Source organism: Perca fluviatilis, chromosome 17, assembly GCF_010015445.1.
Source record: "Perca fluviatilis chromosome 17, GENO_Pfluv_1.0, whole genome shotgun sequence".
Classification (NCBI taxonomy): Eukaryota; Metazoa; Chordata; class Actinopteri; order Perciformes; family Percidae; genus Perca; species Perca fluviatilis.
Window position 1 is genome coordinate 3,153,846 of NC_053128.1, and position 19,500 is coordinate 3,173,345.

Below are 19,500 nucleotides of genomic sequence, written 5' to 3' on the forward strand. Positions count from 1 at the left end.
TATAAATGAGACCCCAGAGGCCTGTACTATGAATCAAGATCAACATGCCCTGGATTTATTTCCATTACCCGGCTTCACCTAACCTAACAACCGCGGCGTAAGCTGTATCACGACGGTGGTTAACAACTAGTTCAGTCAACTCAGGGTTTCCCAATCTAGCGGCGCGAGCGTTCACATCAAAGAGGTGGTGTTTGCACAGTATGACCATTCACAAACATCTACCAGAGCGGCATGTTTTATATAAGAAGATTATTATAATTCTACATAAATATGAAGAACACAGGCTCAAGCCCAAGTGCCCTTATGGATAATCCGGGCCTGCCTCAGGTGAGTGTGTGGAAACCAAAACAGAACCCAAACGCCAAATCCAAGCCAACCAAAAACAAACCCTGCTGGCTGCGTGGACACAGAGATCTCAACAGCTCAGCTCCAGCCATCTTAAATAGGAAACAGGAGGCAATCAGGCAGAGTGAATTCAGGTGTGGCTGATCCTCCTGCCACAGCTTGCCACTCCAAATCACCTACAGGGAAGGGGTCATCACAATGTCATGGTGACTGATTACACATGTCTAGCTAGTTTTTAAGTTGAAAAATGATCTGCTAATTGAGCGTAAAGGTTTATTCTTGACCTTGGAAAAAGATGAAAGTAGGTAGATAATAATCTTAAAGTTTCAACCACATCTCAGTCTTTAGTAGCGGACAAGTTGTGATGGAGTTGGCTTGTTTTGATGCCCAACATTGAGTATGTTTACATGCACACCAACATTCCACTATTATTCTGAATATGACAATATTCGAAATTTGATACAGCTCACGTAAACATCATATTCCAGTTGGCTATTCGGACAAGGCCTTTTTCCGATAGCTGATTAAGACATGGGATATTCTGTTATTAAAAAGGTTTTAGAGGCACTCTTTGGACCTGTACACAGTGCAATCTGGAATATGGCTGTCTCACGTTTTTTACTGTAGTTTGTGACAGTTTACGGCCTCTTGCCTGTAGACGGCTTATAGTCAGCTCTGTGCGTTGCTATGGTTGCTGTACACAAACCAACCAGCCAGCAGTTTACAAGGCTGCAGACCCGATAAGAAGGAAAAACCCAGCTACTTTTAAACATTGTCAAAGACTTGGATATCAACAGGTTTTTGGATCATCGCTAAGCCGAACTTTTGAAGAAGTTGGTTGAAGGAATGAAAGAGGGACGCTGGAATTTTGCACAGCTGTGTAAACGGGAATATTAGTGGAATATTCACTTTCATTAGCCATGTAAACAGTTTAGTCAGAATATCGTCTTTTTCAGAATAAGGGCAAAAAACAGAATATTATGTGCATGTAAACCTAGTCATTGACCTTCAGACAGGGGACGTCCAATGTTGATCTTTTAAGGGGTCTTTGTGTGGGTCTGTTCTTTTACCTCTGCAGGGGTTTGTCTGAGCAAGTGGGAGTCAAGTTACAGCACCACAGCCATCAACCACAACACAGACGGATCCACTGACTATGGCATCTTCCAGATCAACAGCCGCTGGTGGTGTAACGATGGCCTGACGCCCACAAAGAACGCATGCAACATTAATTGCAGAGGTCAGTGATGAACCACCAAAACCTCAACTACCCTATTTTGCCATGTTTATGACACTAGTCCTGTTGTTTCCTGATCAAGCAGCAACGTTCATGCCTGAAAAGTGAAGCCAATGCCAAGTGGCTATAACCTGCATTCTATCTAATTTTCAGCAGGGAGCGAAGTTTATTTCTATAGAAGTCTATGGGGAAATGAGCCTACTTCTCACTTGGATCTATTACCTTAGTAAACATTTTCCTAATGAGTTTATGTCCTCAAATGCTAGTTTCAAGTCTTCCTTAAAAGAGCATGATGTCCCTTTCGGAAATTATAGTCCCATTAGTCTCACTTTGCCAGACCTTCTGTCCGGCTAGTTCCCATAGCATTTCAAGATGGGAGAAAAATGTTCTCTGGTTTATTGGCATTTCTTTAAGCCAATCACAATCATCTTGGGCGGCGCTAAGCGCCCGACAGGAACGGAGCAGAGACGCACTCAGTGGAAAATATCCGTTAGTCGTGCAAAACTAAGATTGGACAGATAGTCTAGCTAACTGTCTGGATTTACCCTGCAGAGATCTGAGGAGCAGTTAACCATAGTCCTCATGAATCCACCAGAGTTTAAAATTCCAACACAAAGAAAGCGGAAGTTAACGGACATCCGGGCGAAAAGAGCGCGATTCAGCGGAATTTCCGGCAGCACCGGAGCAATCCTGGAAGTGGAACGTCGTGGATAAAGACTATAGTCCCATTGACGATAAAGCAGGGGATGCTTTAGGAGCGTGACTACACATTGTCCTGTCAATTAGGATAGAGGCTTAGCAAAAGAGGACTTGTGTGGACGGGTGAATGAGAGGCTTTTGAGAAAAGCACTATGCAATTACAGTCCATTTTCTAAGTGAAGCTAATATTACTGAACTTTTGAGAGACCTGACTCATTATGAAGCACATACTGTACTGTCATATTAATGTCCACTTTTAAAATTACTGTTCATATCCAGATTGTATTTTAATTTTTCACAGAGCTTCTGACCGACAATGTCGGAGTGGCGATCAATTGTGCCAAGCGCGTCGTTAGGGATCCCAACGGCATCAGCGCCTGGTAAGATCTGATGATGATGTGACTGTTATGTGTTCACGAACCTGTGGAGAGATGGGTGATGTCCCTCTGTCTGGTTTCAGGGTGGGCTGGCGCAATCACTGCCAGAACCGCGACCTGAGCTCCTATTTGGCAGGATGTGGTCTTTAAAGAACAGGTGGAACCAGGACACTGTCATCGCCATAATACAATTCTACAATATTTAGCTGCAGTGGATTGAATCGTTTCGGTTGGTAGCTTGGTATGTTTGATCTGCCAGGAGTAAAACACAGTTAGTGAAGCTACAGACAGTTCTTATTAAACCAGGCAATTCAATTCTTTACTTTCACTGTATTTAGTTTATAGTTTACATGATGTAACAGATCAAATCAGTTAAGAGAAATGTGGTGATTTCAGCCTGTGTCTGTTGTTGTCTGTTGCTCATTTTAAAACCAAATTAAAATGTTGATTTCCACTAATGACAGTTGTTAAATTAAAATGAATGTTAAAACAATCAAGAGGTACTTGAAGTTATTATTATTCTGCCATCTTTGAAAGTTTTAAACTGATCTGCTGCTTTTAAACAGCTGGGCATGAAGCTTTTAAATAGAAGACAAACTCAAATAGTGGGCCTCATGCAGAAGACATTTGTACAAACATTTGTTTTAAGTGGCATGAATGACATTAAAAAGAACTTTACACTTTCACAAATTTTCTCTTAGGTACAAATGACTAAATTCTTGATTGGATCAGGCCTGTCATACCAGTCTTGTACAACAATGCTAACTTTGTATTAAAAAGCTCATATTTACTGAATGACATGAACATTCAAAAAGACTCAATGTTCATGATAGGTGTGATGTCATAGTTATAGCGGTGTCATGTCAGTCTTATGCACACCCCTTCAAATAAAGTGTTACCAGACAGGGCTGTTGAGTTTTACAACTGTATTTTTGTTTTTGGGGGTGAACTGTCCCTTTAACCATTAATGATAAATAAATAAACCTGTGTTGTTTTTAAGGCTAAGACTGAAGATTATTGTCATTTTTACTATTGATGGTTTTTCGCATTTAGATTCTCAGTCTATGGAAAAGGACCATGAACTGTGAACATGACCAACCTGTCTCTACTTCCTACCACCGTACAAAAGTGAAGCCAAAATATATTGGATACGGGCGCCCCCATCTTGTAATTTTGGATCCAGAGTCTGTCAATCATTTCACTCAGTTTTTAAAGCATCAAATAAATTAAAACCAAACTTATCAGAAAATTTCACACTTGGACAAACAGCAGCTGTGATCCTAAATGACAAAAACCATCTTTGGGGAAAAATGGGCGTTTCTCAATCTGCGCTCTTGTATGGACTTGTGTTCTTGTGTCCCTGTGAAACGTCATCTTCTGTGGCCAATGTACTGTCCCAATACACAAGTTTGCATTTCACAATAACAATTATACGGAAATGTTCTTCACACACACACACACACACACGGCCACGGATTTCTTTGCACTCTTGTGATTGAGAAACAGCGGCACATACTTTGATTTTTTTTATTTTGGCTGGGTAGTGCAGGTGAACTTGGAACGTCTGCTTTTCTGGCATGGCTGTGGAGGTTGGGGGCATTGAACGCTACTGGGCAATGTTCAAAGCTTCCATTGCTAAAGCTGCGGCGGGGAGCTGTGGTCTCTGGGTCTTAGGTGCCTCAAGGGGGGCGGTAACCTTCGAACACTGTGGTGGACACCGGTGGTCAGGGATGCCGTGCCACTGAAAAAGGAGTTATGACTGCATTTAGAGTAAAAATCCATTTCAATATTATTTTTTAGTTTTGACCATAATTGAGTTCTGAAAGGGGTTTATTAACTCACTCACACTCCTTAGTCAGAAGTACAGTTTGTGCACTCTTGACTCCCAAATTTAATAGAATAGGGTTCCCCTTTCTTACCTACAGTTTACACATTAATCTTGATTGTTACTATTGAACTGATGCAATGCAGAGGGGCTCATGTATGTGCACAGAATCCACTTGTACTGTGCTTCTAGTGTGAGTCTGGACACTGACAAATGGACTTCAGTTGTCATTGTCACACACAGACAGGTCACAACCTGGAACAGCAACACAACTCCAAACTAACCTCAGGCCTGTGAGATCCAACATGTCAGTAAAACATCTAGAGGATTTATTTAAAAATGTCTAGCTGTAGAGGCTTGGCAGAACACAATATCTGTGGAGCTTAATTACTGATTAAAAAAATAGCTTTCAATGGATTCCATTGATTAACATAACATGGTTTGTTGAGATTTGTTTTATATATAAAATACAGCAGCTGTTTCTGAGGCTAATGTTGGCATTTTTATTATTTTTAAACAAAACAAACCAAAAGCTAAAACTGTATTTAGATAATGGAATTTCATCATAATTTGACTGCAGTGATGAAATATTCAGCTGTGACAAGGTTGTGTGTAAAGCTTCTTTTGTATGAAAAAATGCAACTGATTAAGACAGACATAAAAAGAGAAGCTTCTTATAGTATAAGTGTTGCAGAGGTGGAGAAGATTAATTGAAAGCTCATTGGATTACTTTGGATCATCTTTTACTATTTCAAAGTGAACCCACACTTTAGATTTTATTTTCCCAGACAGTTTCCGTTAAAGATTTAAATCCCTGCCGCCAAGATGCTCGTCCATCGGTCACATGTCATGGAAAGTGAAACTTAAATGTGTAATTTATTCACGCACTTTAAAAAGATTTATTAAAAACTTCTTTCTTTGCACATTTTTATTTACAGCATTATATTTTGATATTCATATAATAGGCTTAACTTACTGGGAGAAAACGGGTAGTAAATATCTAAAATCTGACATTGTGCTTTTCATAATGCCTCTGCGAAGATTTGACTGGGAGATTGGCAGTCGAATTAGGCTCCTTCGATCGAAGCATCGAATAGTCGAATATTCAACTATTCGGGGTCACCCCTAATATATATACACAGACACAGGGGAGACAATTGGACACGGTTGCAGCACATTAGGGAAGGGGCAGTTATCACACATGGTGGGAAGGCTGACAAAGACCAGCAAGTGAAGAGACCTGAAACGAGACAAAACGGTCAGTATCCATATAAAACAAGAAGTAGCAAAAAACATAAAAATATGCATGAAACCAAAAATGATCTTATGAGCAGGGGCTAAACATGAAACTGTACACTCCCTGCTCAACGGCAAACAGCAGACAGACACTTAAAGACTAGCTGGTGAACATAGTGGAGCATTTAGCAGATAAAGAGACAGATATTTCCCTCAGGAGTTGGTGGAGACCAAAACAGAGCTAAGAGAGGATAATGGACTTACATTCATCAAGTGTTGCTCTTTGTCTGTTGGATGTATTGAATAGGCAACGTATTGCTAACAAGCCATAGCAATTTAATCAATTAATGTATAATACAAAAATAAATAAATACATTACAGTAGCTAGATAGAGGTAGAGGTGGTGGATGGGTCAAACAACACAGGAGACTGGGGTTCGTGTCCCGTTCTTGTTCAGCGTGTCACTTAATTGTACATTTTTTGACCCCACTTATGATCTTTACCTAACCCTAACTAAGTGGTTTTGATCTGCACATTAAAAGAAAATGGCAGCAAGGGGTCCCAACCCAGAGCGTTAAAAAGTGACACCAAGGGGTCCTGATCAAGCGTCAGTATTTGACAAGTTGGAAGAGAGAATGTATTGTGAGGCTGGAAACCAGGGGCTGATGCATAGACTCTAAGTGAAGCCAAAACCTCTTGATCTCTCCCTGGTGGCTGACTGCAGTATAGCTCATAAATCCGCCCCCTCCATGTTATTGGTTGGGACATCCACTAACATGCAATGCAACCAAAAGTACACCTCAGATTATTTTTCCTGAAGAGGATTTTTGTCATTTTAGGTAGTTCTTATCACAATGTTCAAGTGTTCATTCTCTGATAAGTTTGGTTTTTATTAGTTATTTGATGCTATAAAAAATTGACAGCTGTGATTATTACACTATTGGTCGGACAGATGTAAGTGCGGGACTCCACTGCCCCATAACATGATTGGCTCCAAAATTACAACATGGCAGCGCCTGTATCCAGGATATCTTGGCTTCAGGCAAAGCACAGCGCAGGGAAGTTCTGGAATTGGCTGCACCTTGAAAGGTCAGCGAAAACTAGGTCAAAGTCGAAATCGTTAGAACTTTGAGCACAGCGCATTCCAAGCGGTACGTGCCGCCAAGAGTAGCGCTGCGCCTAGTTGGGCGGCACCTCTCTTCCCATAGAAAAACAACAGATCGGCCAGTGCAGAGCGGTTTTATCATGTGTAGGCTTAAGCCTTGTGTTGTCTTCCCATCGACCATACACTTGTTGTCCTCCAACAAAATTGACCCGGTCTGATTTGCCTTTTTATAAAGCATAAAGTATAAGTGATCAACCAATTCTATTTCGCACCTTCTAGCCAACTTTATTCCAACTCATTACCACTAGTTTTATACCTATTTTTGGAATTTATGGTCAATAAACCTCATTTACTGTAGCCTACATTAAATTATACCTAATGGAGTAAAATAAGCAGACATTATTATTTATTTTCACTATAGTGAAGATCAGATAAATATATGTTGATGGATTATCACAGACTTTGAAAAAAAAGACAACAAAAGTCTTAGCAGCTTTTTGAAGTAGTAAGGACTTGTCAAAACTTCCAAGGGCTCTCAAGGTCCTACATGTAATTGGAAAAAGAAAAAAAAACTAACTCAAGGTAGGTTATTCCAGAGCTTTCAACTTCTTATCTTCTCATCTTATGGCCCTTCTCAGCAGATATCGTTTACAGTTCAGTTGTCATAAGAATTACATGCATATTCTGTATGGAGAAGGCGCTTTCCGAACATGACAATGCCCCTATATATTACATATTATAAACTGACAATTATCAGAATCAGATTAGATACTGGCCAGGGGCGGACTGGGACCAAAAATCGGCCCTGGCATTTTGGCCCTGACCGCCCCACTATATAAGATCACAAATCCCACCCGTCCTTGCGCTCCCCTGAATATGCATACCAACTCCTACTCCTTAAAACTACTAACGCCATGTAATGAGTAAGCAACTATATATATATATATATATATATATATATATATATATATATATATATATATATATATATATATATATATATTTGACGACTGAAGAGGCCCTGCGCTTTAACTTGAAGAGGTCTATCATGAGTCATTGCAGATAGAAAAGCTACAGTCCTTGTTAAGAAAGTTTGCATGATGTGCAACGTTTATCTAGGCAGTTTTTATCAAGGGGCAAAGTGTTTTAAGGGGAGTTGTGCTTACCGCAGGTTCTATCCTCACTCCCTCATCTCTGTCCCTGTCCTCCTGAGTCTCCTCACTGTGCATGCCGCTACCGCCGGGCCCCAACACCACCACCACTATCATCAGCCACGGGAGCTAATGAAGGTCCTTTTACTGCCAAAAACATGTCTGTCAATTTGATACATTTTTTCGGCCTGTTTCTTTTTCTCAGGCAGCGTCTCTGCACCTCCTTTGTGTTTCTTCTCCATGATCTCTGTCACTATTCTAGTCTGGCAGGTGCATGCAGGCATAAAAGATATGATGTCCTCTTCATTGTCTTGGTTAACGTTATCCTCACCTAGCGCCACTTCACAGCTAGCTGCTGCTACTGTAGCGGCATGTTCAACGCTTTGGACTGTTGTCTGTATCCCCAACAGTAGCCATAAAAAAGTTTGTCATCTTTGGCAGCGTTGCCAAATACTTATTGGCGTCTTTTCGCTTTTTTCTTTTATTTGAGCCGCTTGGGTAACTTTGTTTCATTTTTTGCATTTAGACTCGTCTTGCTCCTGTCACTGTGTGTTTATCTTTTGTGTTGCAGACTAGTCCATTTCATTGTGAAAGTAGGGGGTGTATGTGTAAGTAAGTAAGTAATTAAAATTTTATTATAAAGCGCTTTTCACAGATAAAATCACCAAGTGCTGTACAAAAGAATAGGTAAAACAAGAAATGTATATACATATGTAAAATTAAAGTGACACTAGTGAAAACACATCAACCAAAACATTTCCTAAATAAACATGTTTTCAGATCCTTTTTAAAAGAGACAACAGAGTCTGCCAGACGCATGGACAGGGGCAGGGCGTTCCACAGTCTGGGAGCAACAGACTGAAAAGACAGGTCCCCTCGGGTCTTATAACGAGTCTTAGGGACTACAAGCAGGTTCTGGCCAGAGGACCGAAGAGAAATACGGCTTCAAAAGGTCAAGGATGTACTGTGGGGCCTGACCGTTTAAGGCTCTGAAAGTCAGCACTAAAATCTTAAAATCAATCCTGAATTTTACAGGGAGCCAATGGAGAGCCGACAGGACTGGAGTGATATGAGACCTTCGAGGGGCACCTGTTAAAAGTCTAGCAGCAGAATTTTGAACAATTTGCAGTTTGTTCAGAGCAGACTTATTTAGACAAGTAAAACCAGAGTTGCAGTAGTCAAGTCTTGTTGATATGAAAGCGTGAATTATCATTTCCAGATCCTTCTTTGACAACATTTTGCGAATTTTAGAGATGTTCCTAAGATGAAAAAAGCAATTTCGGACAAGCTGCTTTGAGTGTGTCTCCAAAGACATGGCCTGGTCAAACACAACCCCCAGGTTTCTGAGGCTGGATTTGACAGAGGGGCCCAGAGAGCCAAGGTGCTGTTTGATCAGCGGGATCTTATGGTCTGTAGCAAAGATCAGCGATTCAGTCTTGTTTGAATTTTCTGCAGGTAGTTAGTGGCCAGCCAGTCTTTGATGGAGGACACACCCTCTAAGAACAGAGACAAATGATGGAACTCAGCATCATTAAAAGAACAATACAACTGGACATCGTCGGCATAGAAAGATATGATACATCCTTGAAACAACCAATAATTTGACCAAGTGGCAAAATGTACAGTAAAAACAAAATAGGACCCAAAACTGACCCTTGTGCCACTCCGCAGGACAAATTGGTCACATCAGACTGTACATTGTTTACAGCAACATTAAAGTTTCTGTCATGAATATAGGAAGAGAACCACTGAAGAACAGGTGCTGATAGTCCCATCTCATTATGAAGCCAATTGATCAGTATACTGTGATCCACAGTGTCAAAAGCAGAAGTCAAATCAAGAAGTACAAGTACAGTGTAGCGGCCAGAGTCTGCTGCCATCATCACATCACTAGAGACTTTGATAAGGGCTGTTTCAGTGGAGTGTAATTTTCGAAAACCAGACTGAAAAGTAGTTTTTAGGTTCTGAAGGGTCAAGATTGGGCTTTTTAAGGATCGGGTTTACCACAGCGTGTTTGAAGTAGCTGGGGACTGAGCCAGATCTAAGTGACAGATTCATTATTTTTTCCACACAGGGGCCGACAATATCAAACATTTTCAACAATAGAGTTGTTGGGACAATGTCAGCGGGGCTCGAAGACGGTTTCATATTTCCTGTTATGGTCTTCACATCCTGTAAGCTGACAGGAGTGAAGGACGACCAAGACGACACCGGTGAAAAATCAGTAGAACAAACACTGATGAGTGGAGAATTAACACTGGCCCTAATGTCATGTACTTTTTTTTTTTTTTAAACGACAAAAAGTTGTTACAGTCCTCATGTGTGTACACAGGCACAAGAGGAGCCGAAGGTGCAGTAAGATTTTCAATGGGACAGAAAACCTAGCCTATGTGATACTTTTGACTAAAGTGTTTTGGGCAAGCCCAGTATCTATTGAAAAAACAATGGGCCGCCGATCTAGGCCTACCACTTTTATGGGCTGGTTCATGGGTCGGCCAAAAAACAAAAAAAGTGTCGGTGGTCGGCCCAAAAAGCACGTCGGCCCACCGGGAAAGTGCCCGGTATGCCAGATGGCCAGTCTGCCCTTGATACTGGCTACTCTTCTGATTGGTCACACCAGTAAAGCAGTTTAACCTTGACCGCCCCAATCTCCTACTTATGTATGAAGTGTTTGGTATTTTTGCAGAATTCTCATTGCTCTTTGGACTATAAGCGGAGCCTTTAAAGCACGTAGGACTGCATGACCATTTGTCATAAATTGTCAATTCCGTGATGTAAGTTTCTGTGACTGAGGTGAACCAAATGGGAGCAAATCTCTGCAGCCGGGTTACAAAATGTGGTAGAAAGCCTGAGACCTGAAGAGTGGGGGCTGTTATAGCGGCAGATTAATGACACAGTCATGGCGATAATTAATGTAATTTGAGCGTGAATATAAAAGCTTTATCATGACCAACTAAAACATCATTACCGGCAGCAGCTTCGTGTCTCCAGTTTAACCTCAGCCAGTGTTTTCTGATGCAGAGCACGAACAGAGCTGCTGTTACAAGATTGAAACAGGAATCCCTGGGCGAGAGAGAGAGAGAGAGCGAGAGAGAGAGAGAGAGAGAGAGAGAGAGAGAGAGAGAGAGAGAGCATCTGGCAATGAAGCAGGAATTTAAATGTGTAGTTGCAGTGATCAGAAACTGGCATCATAGAGCCATTAGCAGATGCAAATGAGGGCAGAGCTGCAGGCTGGTTTGTCTCACTCTGTCTTTAACACACAAAAGCACCGCACACAACACATAGTCACACATACAGAGACAGTCCTGAATGTGGTCTGGGAACAGTTTGTGCCAAGTATCTGGCAGAACAAACAACATAGTGATGATTTAGCTATTCTTAGAGTGTAACCAGTTTACTGCAGCTAGAGCTGTAAAGTGTGTCCTAAAGGTGGTGCTGGAGAGAGAGAGAGAGAGAGAGAGAGAGAGAGAGAGACGTGCGCCAAGCTTTCAGGAGAGGAAGAATGTTTTTGAAATATTTGCAACGAGCAGCTAATCAAACAGTATCGTTTGGACAGAGCAGGCATAAAATCTAATAAAAATCTAGGATATATATATATATATATATATATATATATGCAGCCCAGTTAACAGCACACCGGTTGAATACATTTGGTAAAATTTGTAATGAAGACATGGTGGAAAACATGTTAATCTTTAATTTCCAATGTGTATATCATAATGTATTCTCTTGAAAATTCTTTGTCAAATGTGTGTTGAATGAAAACTCCTCTTAGGAATTTCACCATTCAATGTGAATTTATCTGAGAATGTTCTTAAATTAAGTAATCTATTCAGTGAATGGTCCATGCCTATGTGGTCATCCTAAATCCCAATTGTGGCACAGCAAATCATCTCTAAGACTGACACTTATATATATATATATATGCAGTATATATATGTGTCTTGTATCGCAGTGGTTCTCAAACTTTCTCAAAACACATCAACAAACTACTTTTAAACATGTAGTCATTGTTTTGCTTGATTTGCTAAATTCTGCAATGGCTAATGGACTTTTTTGCTGAGTTTTGTAGGGCTTTATGTCAACAAAAGCAACAAAAGTCGGAAAAAAGCTACTAAAGTGTCAAAAAAAAGCTACTAAAGTGTCAAAAAAAAGCAACAAAAATGTCAAAAAGTGAAAAAAAGAAAACAATGAATAAGGTGACAAAAAGGTAAAAAAAAGGGACAAAAACATTGGGGAAAGCCACAAAAAATAAGGATAAAGCTACAAAAATGTGGGGAGAAAAGCTACAAAAATGACGACAAAAGCGACAAATGTTGAAAAAGGTGACATGCGATAATACAGTCAAAGATATTTTACTTTTCACTTTTAAAAAAAAGCATGTCAATAAACTCTACATGTCTGGCCCTTGATGTGATTCTCATTTTCCAGTGTGTCCCTTAAAGGTGCAATATGTAATATTGTGTGTAATACTGGCAGCTAGCGGTTAAAATAGTTACTGCACTACCAATTCAAAATACTGGAGAGTCGTTTCCCCCGCCCCCTCCTGCCCAGACTCGAAGTTCACAGGGGGTTGCCAGGCTGAGACCGCAGCATTCACAACAATGTTGCTAGACACTTTTCTCACATAGCCAGACATTACTCCACAGCACAGCAGAGTAGCTAACGTTAGATGCTAGTCTCACATAGCCAGACATTACTCCACAGCACAGCGGAGTAGCTAACGTTAGATGCTAGTCTCACATAGCCAGACATTACTCCACAGCACAGCGGAGTAGCTAACGTTAGATGCTAGTCTCACATAGCCAGACATTACTCCACAGCACAGCGGAGTAGCTAACGTTAGATGCTAGTCTCACATAGCCAGACATTACTCCACAGCACAGTGGAGTAGCTAACGGTAGATGCTGGCTATATTGACAGTCATAAAAGCCCGTGCTCACGCGGAGCTCTGTAACCAACTGACAGACACACTTTTTCGGCTTAAAATTACAGTATGAACCGCTAAAAACACAACAACCTCACTGTCCTCTCCACACGCCACTCAGGCACACTTCCTCGGCTTAGAATTACAATACGAAATGCTAAAAATACCACTACCTTACCGACGGAACACACTTCATTGGCTTAGAATTACGGCAACAATCGCTAAACACACTGCAAACTCACAGTGCTCTCTTTCCGATTTACAGCCCCCCTCTCGTGGCTTAAAATAACTCACCGTTGTCGGCTCCAGCCGCTGACGAGGCTACACGCTGTAAACAGCCATGGGCTGCTTGCCTGGTCCTAACGTTAACAGGTAGCAGGGTTAGCATGGCGGCGTTAGCCAGGACCAGTCGGGATCACTTTACTGGCTGTGTCTCAATTGTTTTTGCGAGTAACCAACTCGGGTACTCTAGCTATATAATTCAATGTGAGAACACAAATGTTGAAATGACAAAAAATGTCCATCCCTAGTAGCTGTGATAAATTAGCCTGAAGCTAATGCTTACCGGTTCAGGAGAAAATAAGCCAATTCTGCGTCCTTTTGGGCTCTAAGCTGTCTCCATCTTCCAAATACATCTCCAATATTTACCAGGGAGTTGTTACGTCTCTGGTCACGCAACTGTTAGAAACATGCTGTTTTCTTTTTTGTAGGTCGGGTAGAATCTATCTCTGTTGATCCTGTTCGTTTGTTTGCTGCTTTCATGGCTGTACTACCGTTACAGCTGTAGCGTGCTGGGTTTACGTTTTTACAGGTATATCTGGCAACCCGGCCTGGCTGTCAAACTGGGCCGTTGATAACAACACACAGATCAAAACATAAACACAAATTCCGTCACGGAATGTAAATTTCAAAAAGAAAAAATACTGAAATTAGCATTGTTGTCAGAAAAGATAGTATTTCAGTGTAACATGTTTCCTTAATATCTGATGAGGCATTGGTGTCATTTTTGGATTTATTACAGTACAAATATTACATATTGGACCTTTAATGAAAGTGAGTTTGACACCCCTGCCTTAAATCATATAGAAATCTGTAAACTGTGTGAAAGGTTTAAACTGCAGGCAAGTAAATATCATAGACAGTAAAAGAAATGGACACAGCGACGCCATATACTTCGACGGAGACCGGTGAAGTCTCTTTCCCGGTGCTGGCTGAGCGTTACCGAGCAGCCTCCAACTGAGCTTGAAGACGTAGATGTGACGTGAGCAACCTGTCTGAAAGTGTGAAGTCTTCTGGTAGCTGTGCCGAGAGAAATCTCAATCATTCCCAATCTTACAGAGACGGAGAGCGTAGGTATATGTAAGGAGATAACATGGGCACAGGCTAATTACTGATCACTAACATGCTAGTTAACATTAGTAATTAAACCTAAACAGCTAATGGAAGTCCAAACTGCCTGTGAGCTTCTCCTGTACTATACGGTAATTCCTCTACTGTGTGACAGTAAGTCTCGTGGTTATGACCCAATCGTTAGCCTATTTTTACAAAACGGAGCCATAACGTGAGGTACAAGGTAATGGAGCCTTTAATATGTTCTTGTGTTTCTTTAGAAATAAACAACGGACAAATAGAGTCTTTAAACTCTTCAGATGTAAAGTTTTTCGCTGTCAAAGTGACGTCAGAATGAATAGGAGTCAATGGGATGCTTGTTAGCCTATGAACCACGGATACCCGACCCGGGCCGGTAGGTATGAAAGCAACTTTAAGTGTATTGCCCGAAATGTTGACCTGTGTGCAGTGTGTAGAACACTGATTGTCAACATCATCAGTAACCCAGTCATCTATCAGCAGATTTCAATAAAAAAAAAAAGCAACAATGAGCAATTGTGAATATAGTCATTTATTTACTCCAGTCCAAGAAATGTACACGTATGTTCTCTCAAGGTATAAAATTTGTCTTAAATAAGCAATTGTTCTATTTCATATGCATGTACATTCTCATTATTATTCAATTAAAACCCCGTAAGACTTTAAAAGTGACAACAATCTGACACAAACAACCAAAACCACCAAAGAGCACAAGAAGAGTTAGCAAAAGCCGTCCAGCAGTTTCTGACTTTAGGTTCGATGAGGGCGTTGCTCTTCAGTATTAAAAAAACAAAAAAAAACATATTCATCAGCTTTTTTTTTATCAAAAAGAAAGAAAAGTAATACCTAACAAGAAAAGCGCTGGTTGTAAAGTTTATACGGATGATGAATCCCAAAGGATTAAAGGCTTCGGTTGTTGCTTTGGGCTGGTAGATACCCGACTTATTGCTTGTTCCTATGTTGCCGTTGCGGTTCCGATGGTGTTGCTGGTGTTTTTTTCATTGCTTGATGCCAGTATTGCTGTGGTCGCTGCTCCCATTGTGCATTGCCGCTGCTGCTGCTGCTCTGCTAAATCCCTTTTAGTTTGAAAATGCTGAGAGATGTCCGGCGTGGTATCATCCTGAAAACAGTTTCCTTAACGGGACGGTTGGCGCAATCGCCCACCGAGACAACGGATCAGTGCAGGAGAGGTTCAGTCTGTGGGTGGTCTGTTGTTGTTGGGTTTTTTTGGTTCGTCGTCTGGATTAAGAGGAAGAGGATTATAAACCTAAAGGCTGGTTGAACAGAGGATCTCTGGAGAGAGACGGAGAGAGATAAAGAGTTAGTGTCACTGGTAACTGGTAACTGGAGCTGGGCGATATGGAGAAAATCAAATATCCCGATATTTGTGACCTAATACCTCAATGTCGATATTGCGGCGATATTGTAGGCTTGACAATTGGTGCTTTCACAAAATATGCACACAATGAGATTTTTTGATAAATAATCATCAGTTATGTTGATATAATAACTAAGTGGGTAAAGGCAAATAATAGAAGAGCTAGAACAGTCTGGTAAGTTCAGAAAATGACATCACTCTACTGTAATGCAGGCTTTAAAACCAGGAAAAGACAACACTTATTACGATATCCAAAATTTAAGATGATATCTAGCCTCATATATCGATGTCTATACAATATCGAGAACACGGGAGAACAACTCTATTTCCCCCTCTAACTTCTAACTGTCTGAACAGGTTCCTTCAAACAGGTTTCGGTTTTAGTTTGACAAAAAATAAAAAAATAAAAACGTAAGGTCCACTTAGTTTGTTCTGGAGCTTTCTACAGTAGCACATGGATAATGCTCAGCTGTCATTTAGGCTACATTTACATTGCTTTGAATATCTACTGCTACGTTTACACCTGTCATTCCCCCTGATCCGGCATTTCCGAGCCCCTAAACCGGGGACATTTAATCCTCCGTGTCCTCTTTGGCTAAGTAGCAACCAGAGGTGGAAAGAGTGCAAAAAATAAAATAAAAAAAAGTAAAAGTACTATTACTTTTCTGAACTTTTACTAAGGGGTCAAATTGACCTGTTTTCAATTTTTGTTTTATATCAGAAAATATGGGACGTAGAAATAAGCGCTGAAAATGTAAAGAAGAAAAATTTTACAATTTAAAACGTTGGAAAAAGCAACAACAAACTGTTAAAAAAGGCGTCAAAAACATAAAAAAAAAGGTTGACAGGAAGTCAAAGTAAAAAGCAGCTCATTTAAATGTACTCACAGTCAAAGTTACTAACTTTCTTTTTAACAGCATTAAATATCTGATTTATAATAATTAAATCAGTCTTTTTGTAACTCAGTAATGATGTGATTTACATTGTGATTTAAAATGTAGCCAAGTACAATACTTCAAACATAACATACTTAAGTTAACATAAAATTACAGATTTGAATAGATCACAGTAACATGAGTAATTGTAATTCGCTACTTTCCACCTCTGGTAGGGGCTGTGTGGAGGAGGGGTGGGGGTGGTGCGAGATCACGTGGATGCAACATTATCGTTACTTAGAATTCCTCATGGGGGCGACACAAACTACGCACTACAGCTTTAAGGTTAGAATAAGGTTTAGGGGCTAGGGAATGGATCATGTGAGAAAGAGCCCTTGCAAGTACCAACATGTGTCCATGTGTTAATGAGCACTCAGGTCCACACTGATCTGTCTCCCACTCACAGATAATGTGTGAAAATAATTGTGAGGCTCCTGGCAGAGACCTTCTGAACAGAACTCCGCCTCCTACCTCCTACCTCCTTCCTCTATTAAACCCAAATTGACTCGTTAAGCTTGTCTTAATAAAACCCACTTAATAAAAACTATCTACAAAACAAACGGTCTCTCTGCAGTATTTCCTCTCTCCTGCAAAAAAAAAAATAAATCCAATTAATGTGGAGAGCCTCCATGCTAATCATTAGCTTCTCCATTAACCCCTAGACACCTCCTCCCTCCTGCTGCATTAACGAGAAGGGCGGGGCTACAATAATTAGGAGCGCTCGTCTGCTGAGGCCTTTTGCCTACATAGAAAACATTTTAATTATACACTAAACACCAGAGTGAAGCACGCAAACAGCAGGGGAGCAGGAGTGATATCAAATATTGCAATGTTCTCCTCCGGCTGCGCTTCCCTGTCCTCTCAGCTGTACCGCACATTCTCAGTCCCATATTTAAAGAGTAACCACCGTTTTCTTCAACCTGGACCCTATTTTCCTATGTTTTCGTGTGTGAGTGACTGATGGGAACTAGCCTAGAAATCTAGACGCCCCCTAGCAGCAGCAAATGTAGTTTGCAGCCAGCAACTCTCCGTTGGCTTAACATAATGACGGCAGAGTTGCGACGGTTCCGCGTGAATTCCCTGCTACTTGAAAACAAAGAAGATGGCTGCTGCTGCTGGGAACAGCGGTCTTTGGAATTGGCTTTGGCTGCGACTCTGGAAGACTTGGAGTTCAGCTTTTCTTTGAGAAAAGAACAAAGAACGGCTCTGAAGTCATTCTTAAAAAAGGAAGATGTGTTTGCCGACTGGATACGGCAAAAGTTTAATCTATCGACTAGCATTGCTCTGATTGGTTGTAGCACTATCCTATTGCGTGCAGAGGGAATTTGAAAGACAACCGTTTATCCCGCCCCTCAGATTGAGCCCTGCCAATGGCGAGTTCCCAGACCCAACATCTTGATGTGGGTCTGGCTTGTCAGGCTGGATGGGAACAACAATCTTTGAAATTGGTCCAGTGCTATGCGTGAACTCTGTAATGGAAAGACAGAGACACAGAAGTGTCTGACAACATTATGGAAAGGATCCCTACAGAGATAGACCTTTAAAACCTCGAGACCTTTGTGTTGAACCAGAAACAGCTCTGAAGTCGTTAGCGCTAAACCCACCAGACTCCATTAAAAAAAAGCAATACTTTTAGCGTATATAGAGCCAACATATTTTCACATGTAAATCAGTAAACTATGTGTTTATTTCAACCAAAACTAGATTATTGATGATAAATAAATATAATAAAATAATAATAATAAAATTGCAGATAAAAAAAAAAAAAAACCTAATGTCGTGGAAGACTGAATTTGTCTCGCAACTGTTCAAAGGAGGGGAATATTCCCTCAATGTAAAGAGCTTTCATAGTTCCAATACCATTGCTGTTCCACAATTCAAATGAAGTTGTAAAAGTGGAAAGACGACCCAAAATTTTTTTCACTTTTCATAGTTTTATTTAGTTTCTGTCGACTTTTAATGATGTGTATTTTACGATGCTAAAATTACTGTTTATTTACATGGAGTCTGGTGGGTTTAGCGAACGCAATTTTCGCGGATGTTTTTATGTAAAAAAAAAAAAAAAAAAAGGATCTTACTCTTTAACAGAAAGGTCGACCTCCTTAGAAATCCTTTCCATAATGTTGTCAGACACTTAAAATAGTAATCTGAGCCTGTCAGTGGCAAAACGAGCACTTTTGTGAAGGTAAATACAAGCTGGACAGTTGCCCTATTAACTTACATTGTAGCTTGTTTGGCTGCTGCCGACTGCAGAGATCTCTCTTAATACTGGACCAATATCACAGATTGTTGTTCCCATCAGTCACTTAGACACAAAACATAGGAACATATGGTCCAGGTTAAAAAAAACTTTTACGATCAAATGTCGGCATGAAGAAAATGTCCGAATTGACACCATAAAAAAAAAGTATGGTTTCCTTCAGTCTACTCGGAAATCCTGTCCGAGGTTTCTGCCTGTTTATGGGAAATTTTTCCTCGCCACTGTCGCCCCAAATGCTTGCTCTTTTTAGGGGAATTTTTAGGGATCCCAGACCCATGCCTAATGCATACTGATGCTGTATTCAGCAAGGCATCATTCCACCGATCCCAAATCCTTCTCCCAAGCAGATTTTAGAATAACTAGGGACAGTGGCGCCGTCAGGACTCTATTTCATCGTACACACAAAAACTGCCCGCCCACTGAAGCGGTTTACTGCGCCAGAAACCAGCTGTTTTCAGATATTTTATGTGTATGAGAGTGTGCTCCTAGTGTACTCTTATCATATCACAATGACCAGACCTTGAAAATATTTTACTGAAGCGTTTCGTAGAGAGAGAGAGAGAGAGAGAGAGAGAGAGAGAGACAGAGAGAGAGAGAGAGAGAGAGAAAGAAAGAGAGAGAGAGGTGGATGCGCTCAGAGCAGACAGCTGTCGGCGAGCC

At 40.7% G+C, this 19,500-nt stretch overlaps 2 protein-coding genes and 1 long non-coding RNA gene across 6 annotated transcripts in view; 1 reads left to right on the forward strand and 2 right to left on the reverse strand.

Moving 5' to 3' along the window:
* LOC120545835 (lysozyme C-like) overlaps positions 1–3,654 on the forward strand; it is an 8,455-nt gene extending 4,801 nt beyond the window's left edge. Inside the window, 3 exon segments of the mRNA XM_039780451.1 lie at positions 1,424–1,582; positions 2,580–2,658; positions 2,739–3,654. Coding sequence (XP_039636385.1) covers positions 1,424–1,582; positions 2,580–2,658; positions 2,739–2,805 — 305 coding nt within the window. The 3' untranslated portion in view covers positions 2,806–3,654.
* A 1,771-nt stretch (positions 3,655–5,425) lies between these two features.
* LOC120545949 lies at positions 5,426–13,511 on the reverse strand. The gene is made up of 3 exons (XR_005636762.1): positions 13,465–13,511; positions 10,941–11,035; positions 5,426–5,720 (listed from the first exon to the last, which is right to left on the reverse strand). It is a non-coding gene; the product is annotated as an uncharacterized LOC120545949 (long non-coding RNA).
* A 1,269-nt stretch (positions 13,512–14,780) lies between these two features.
* Positions 14,781–19,500, reverse strand: part of mbd2 (methyl-CpG binding domain protein 2) — a 78,265-nt gene continuing 73,545 nt past the window's right edge. For 2 of the 4 annotated variants that reach the window (XM_039780659.1, XM_039780657.1), the window contains one exon: positions 14,781–15,560. The gene's annotated coding sequence lies outside the window, so the exon portion shown is untranslated. The remainder of the gene's footprint in view (positions 15,561–19,500) is intronic. The other 2 variants (XM_039780656.1, XM_039780658.1) reach the window with 1 other exon arrangement.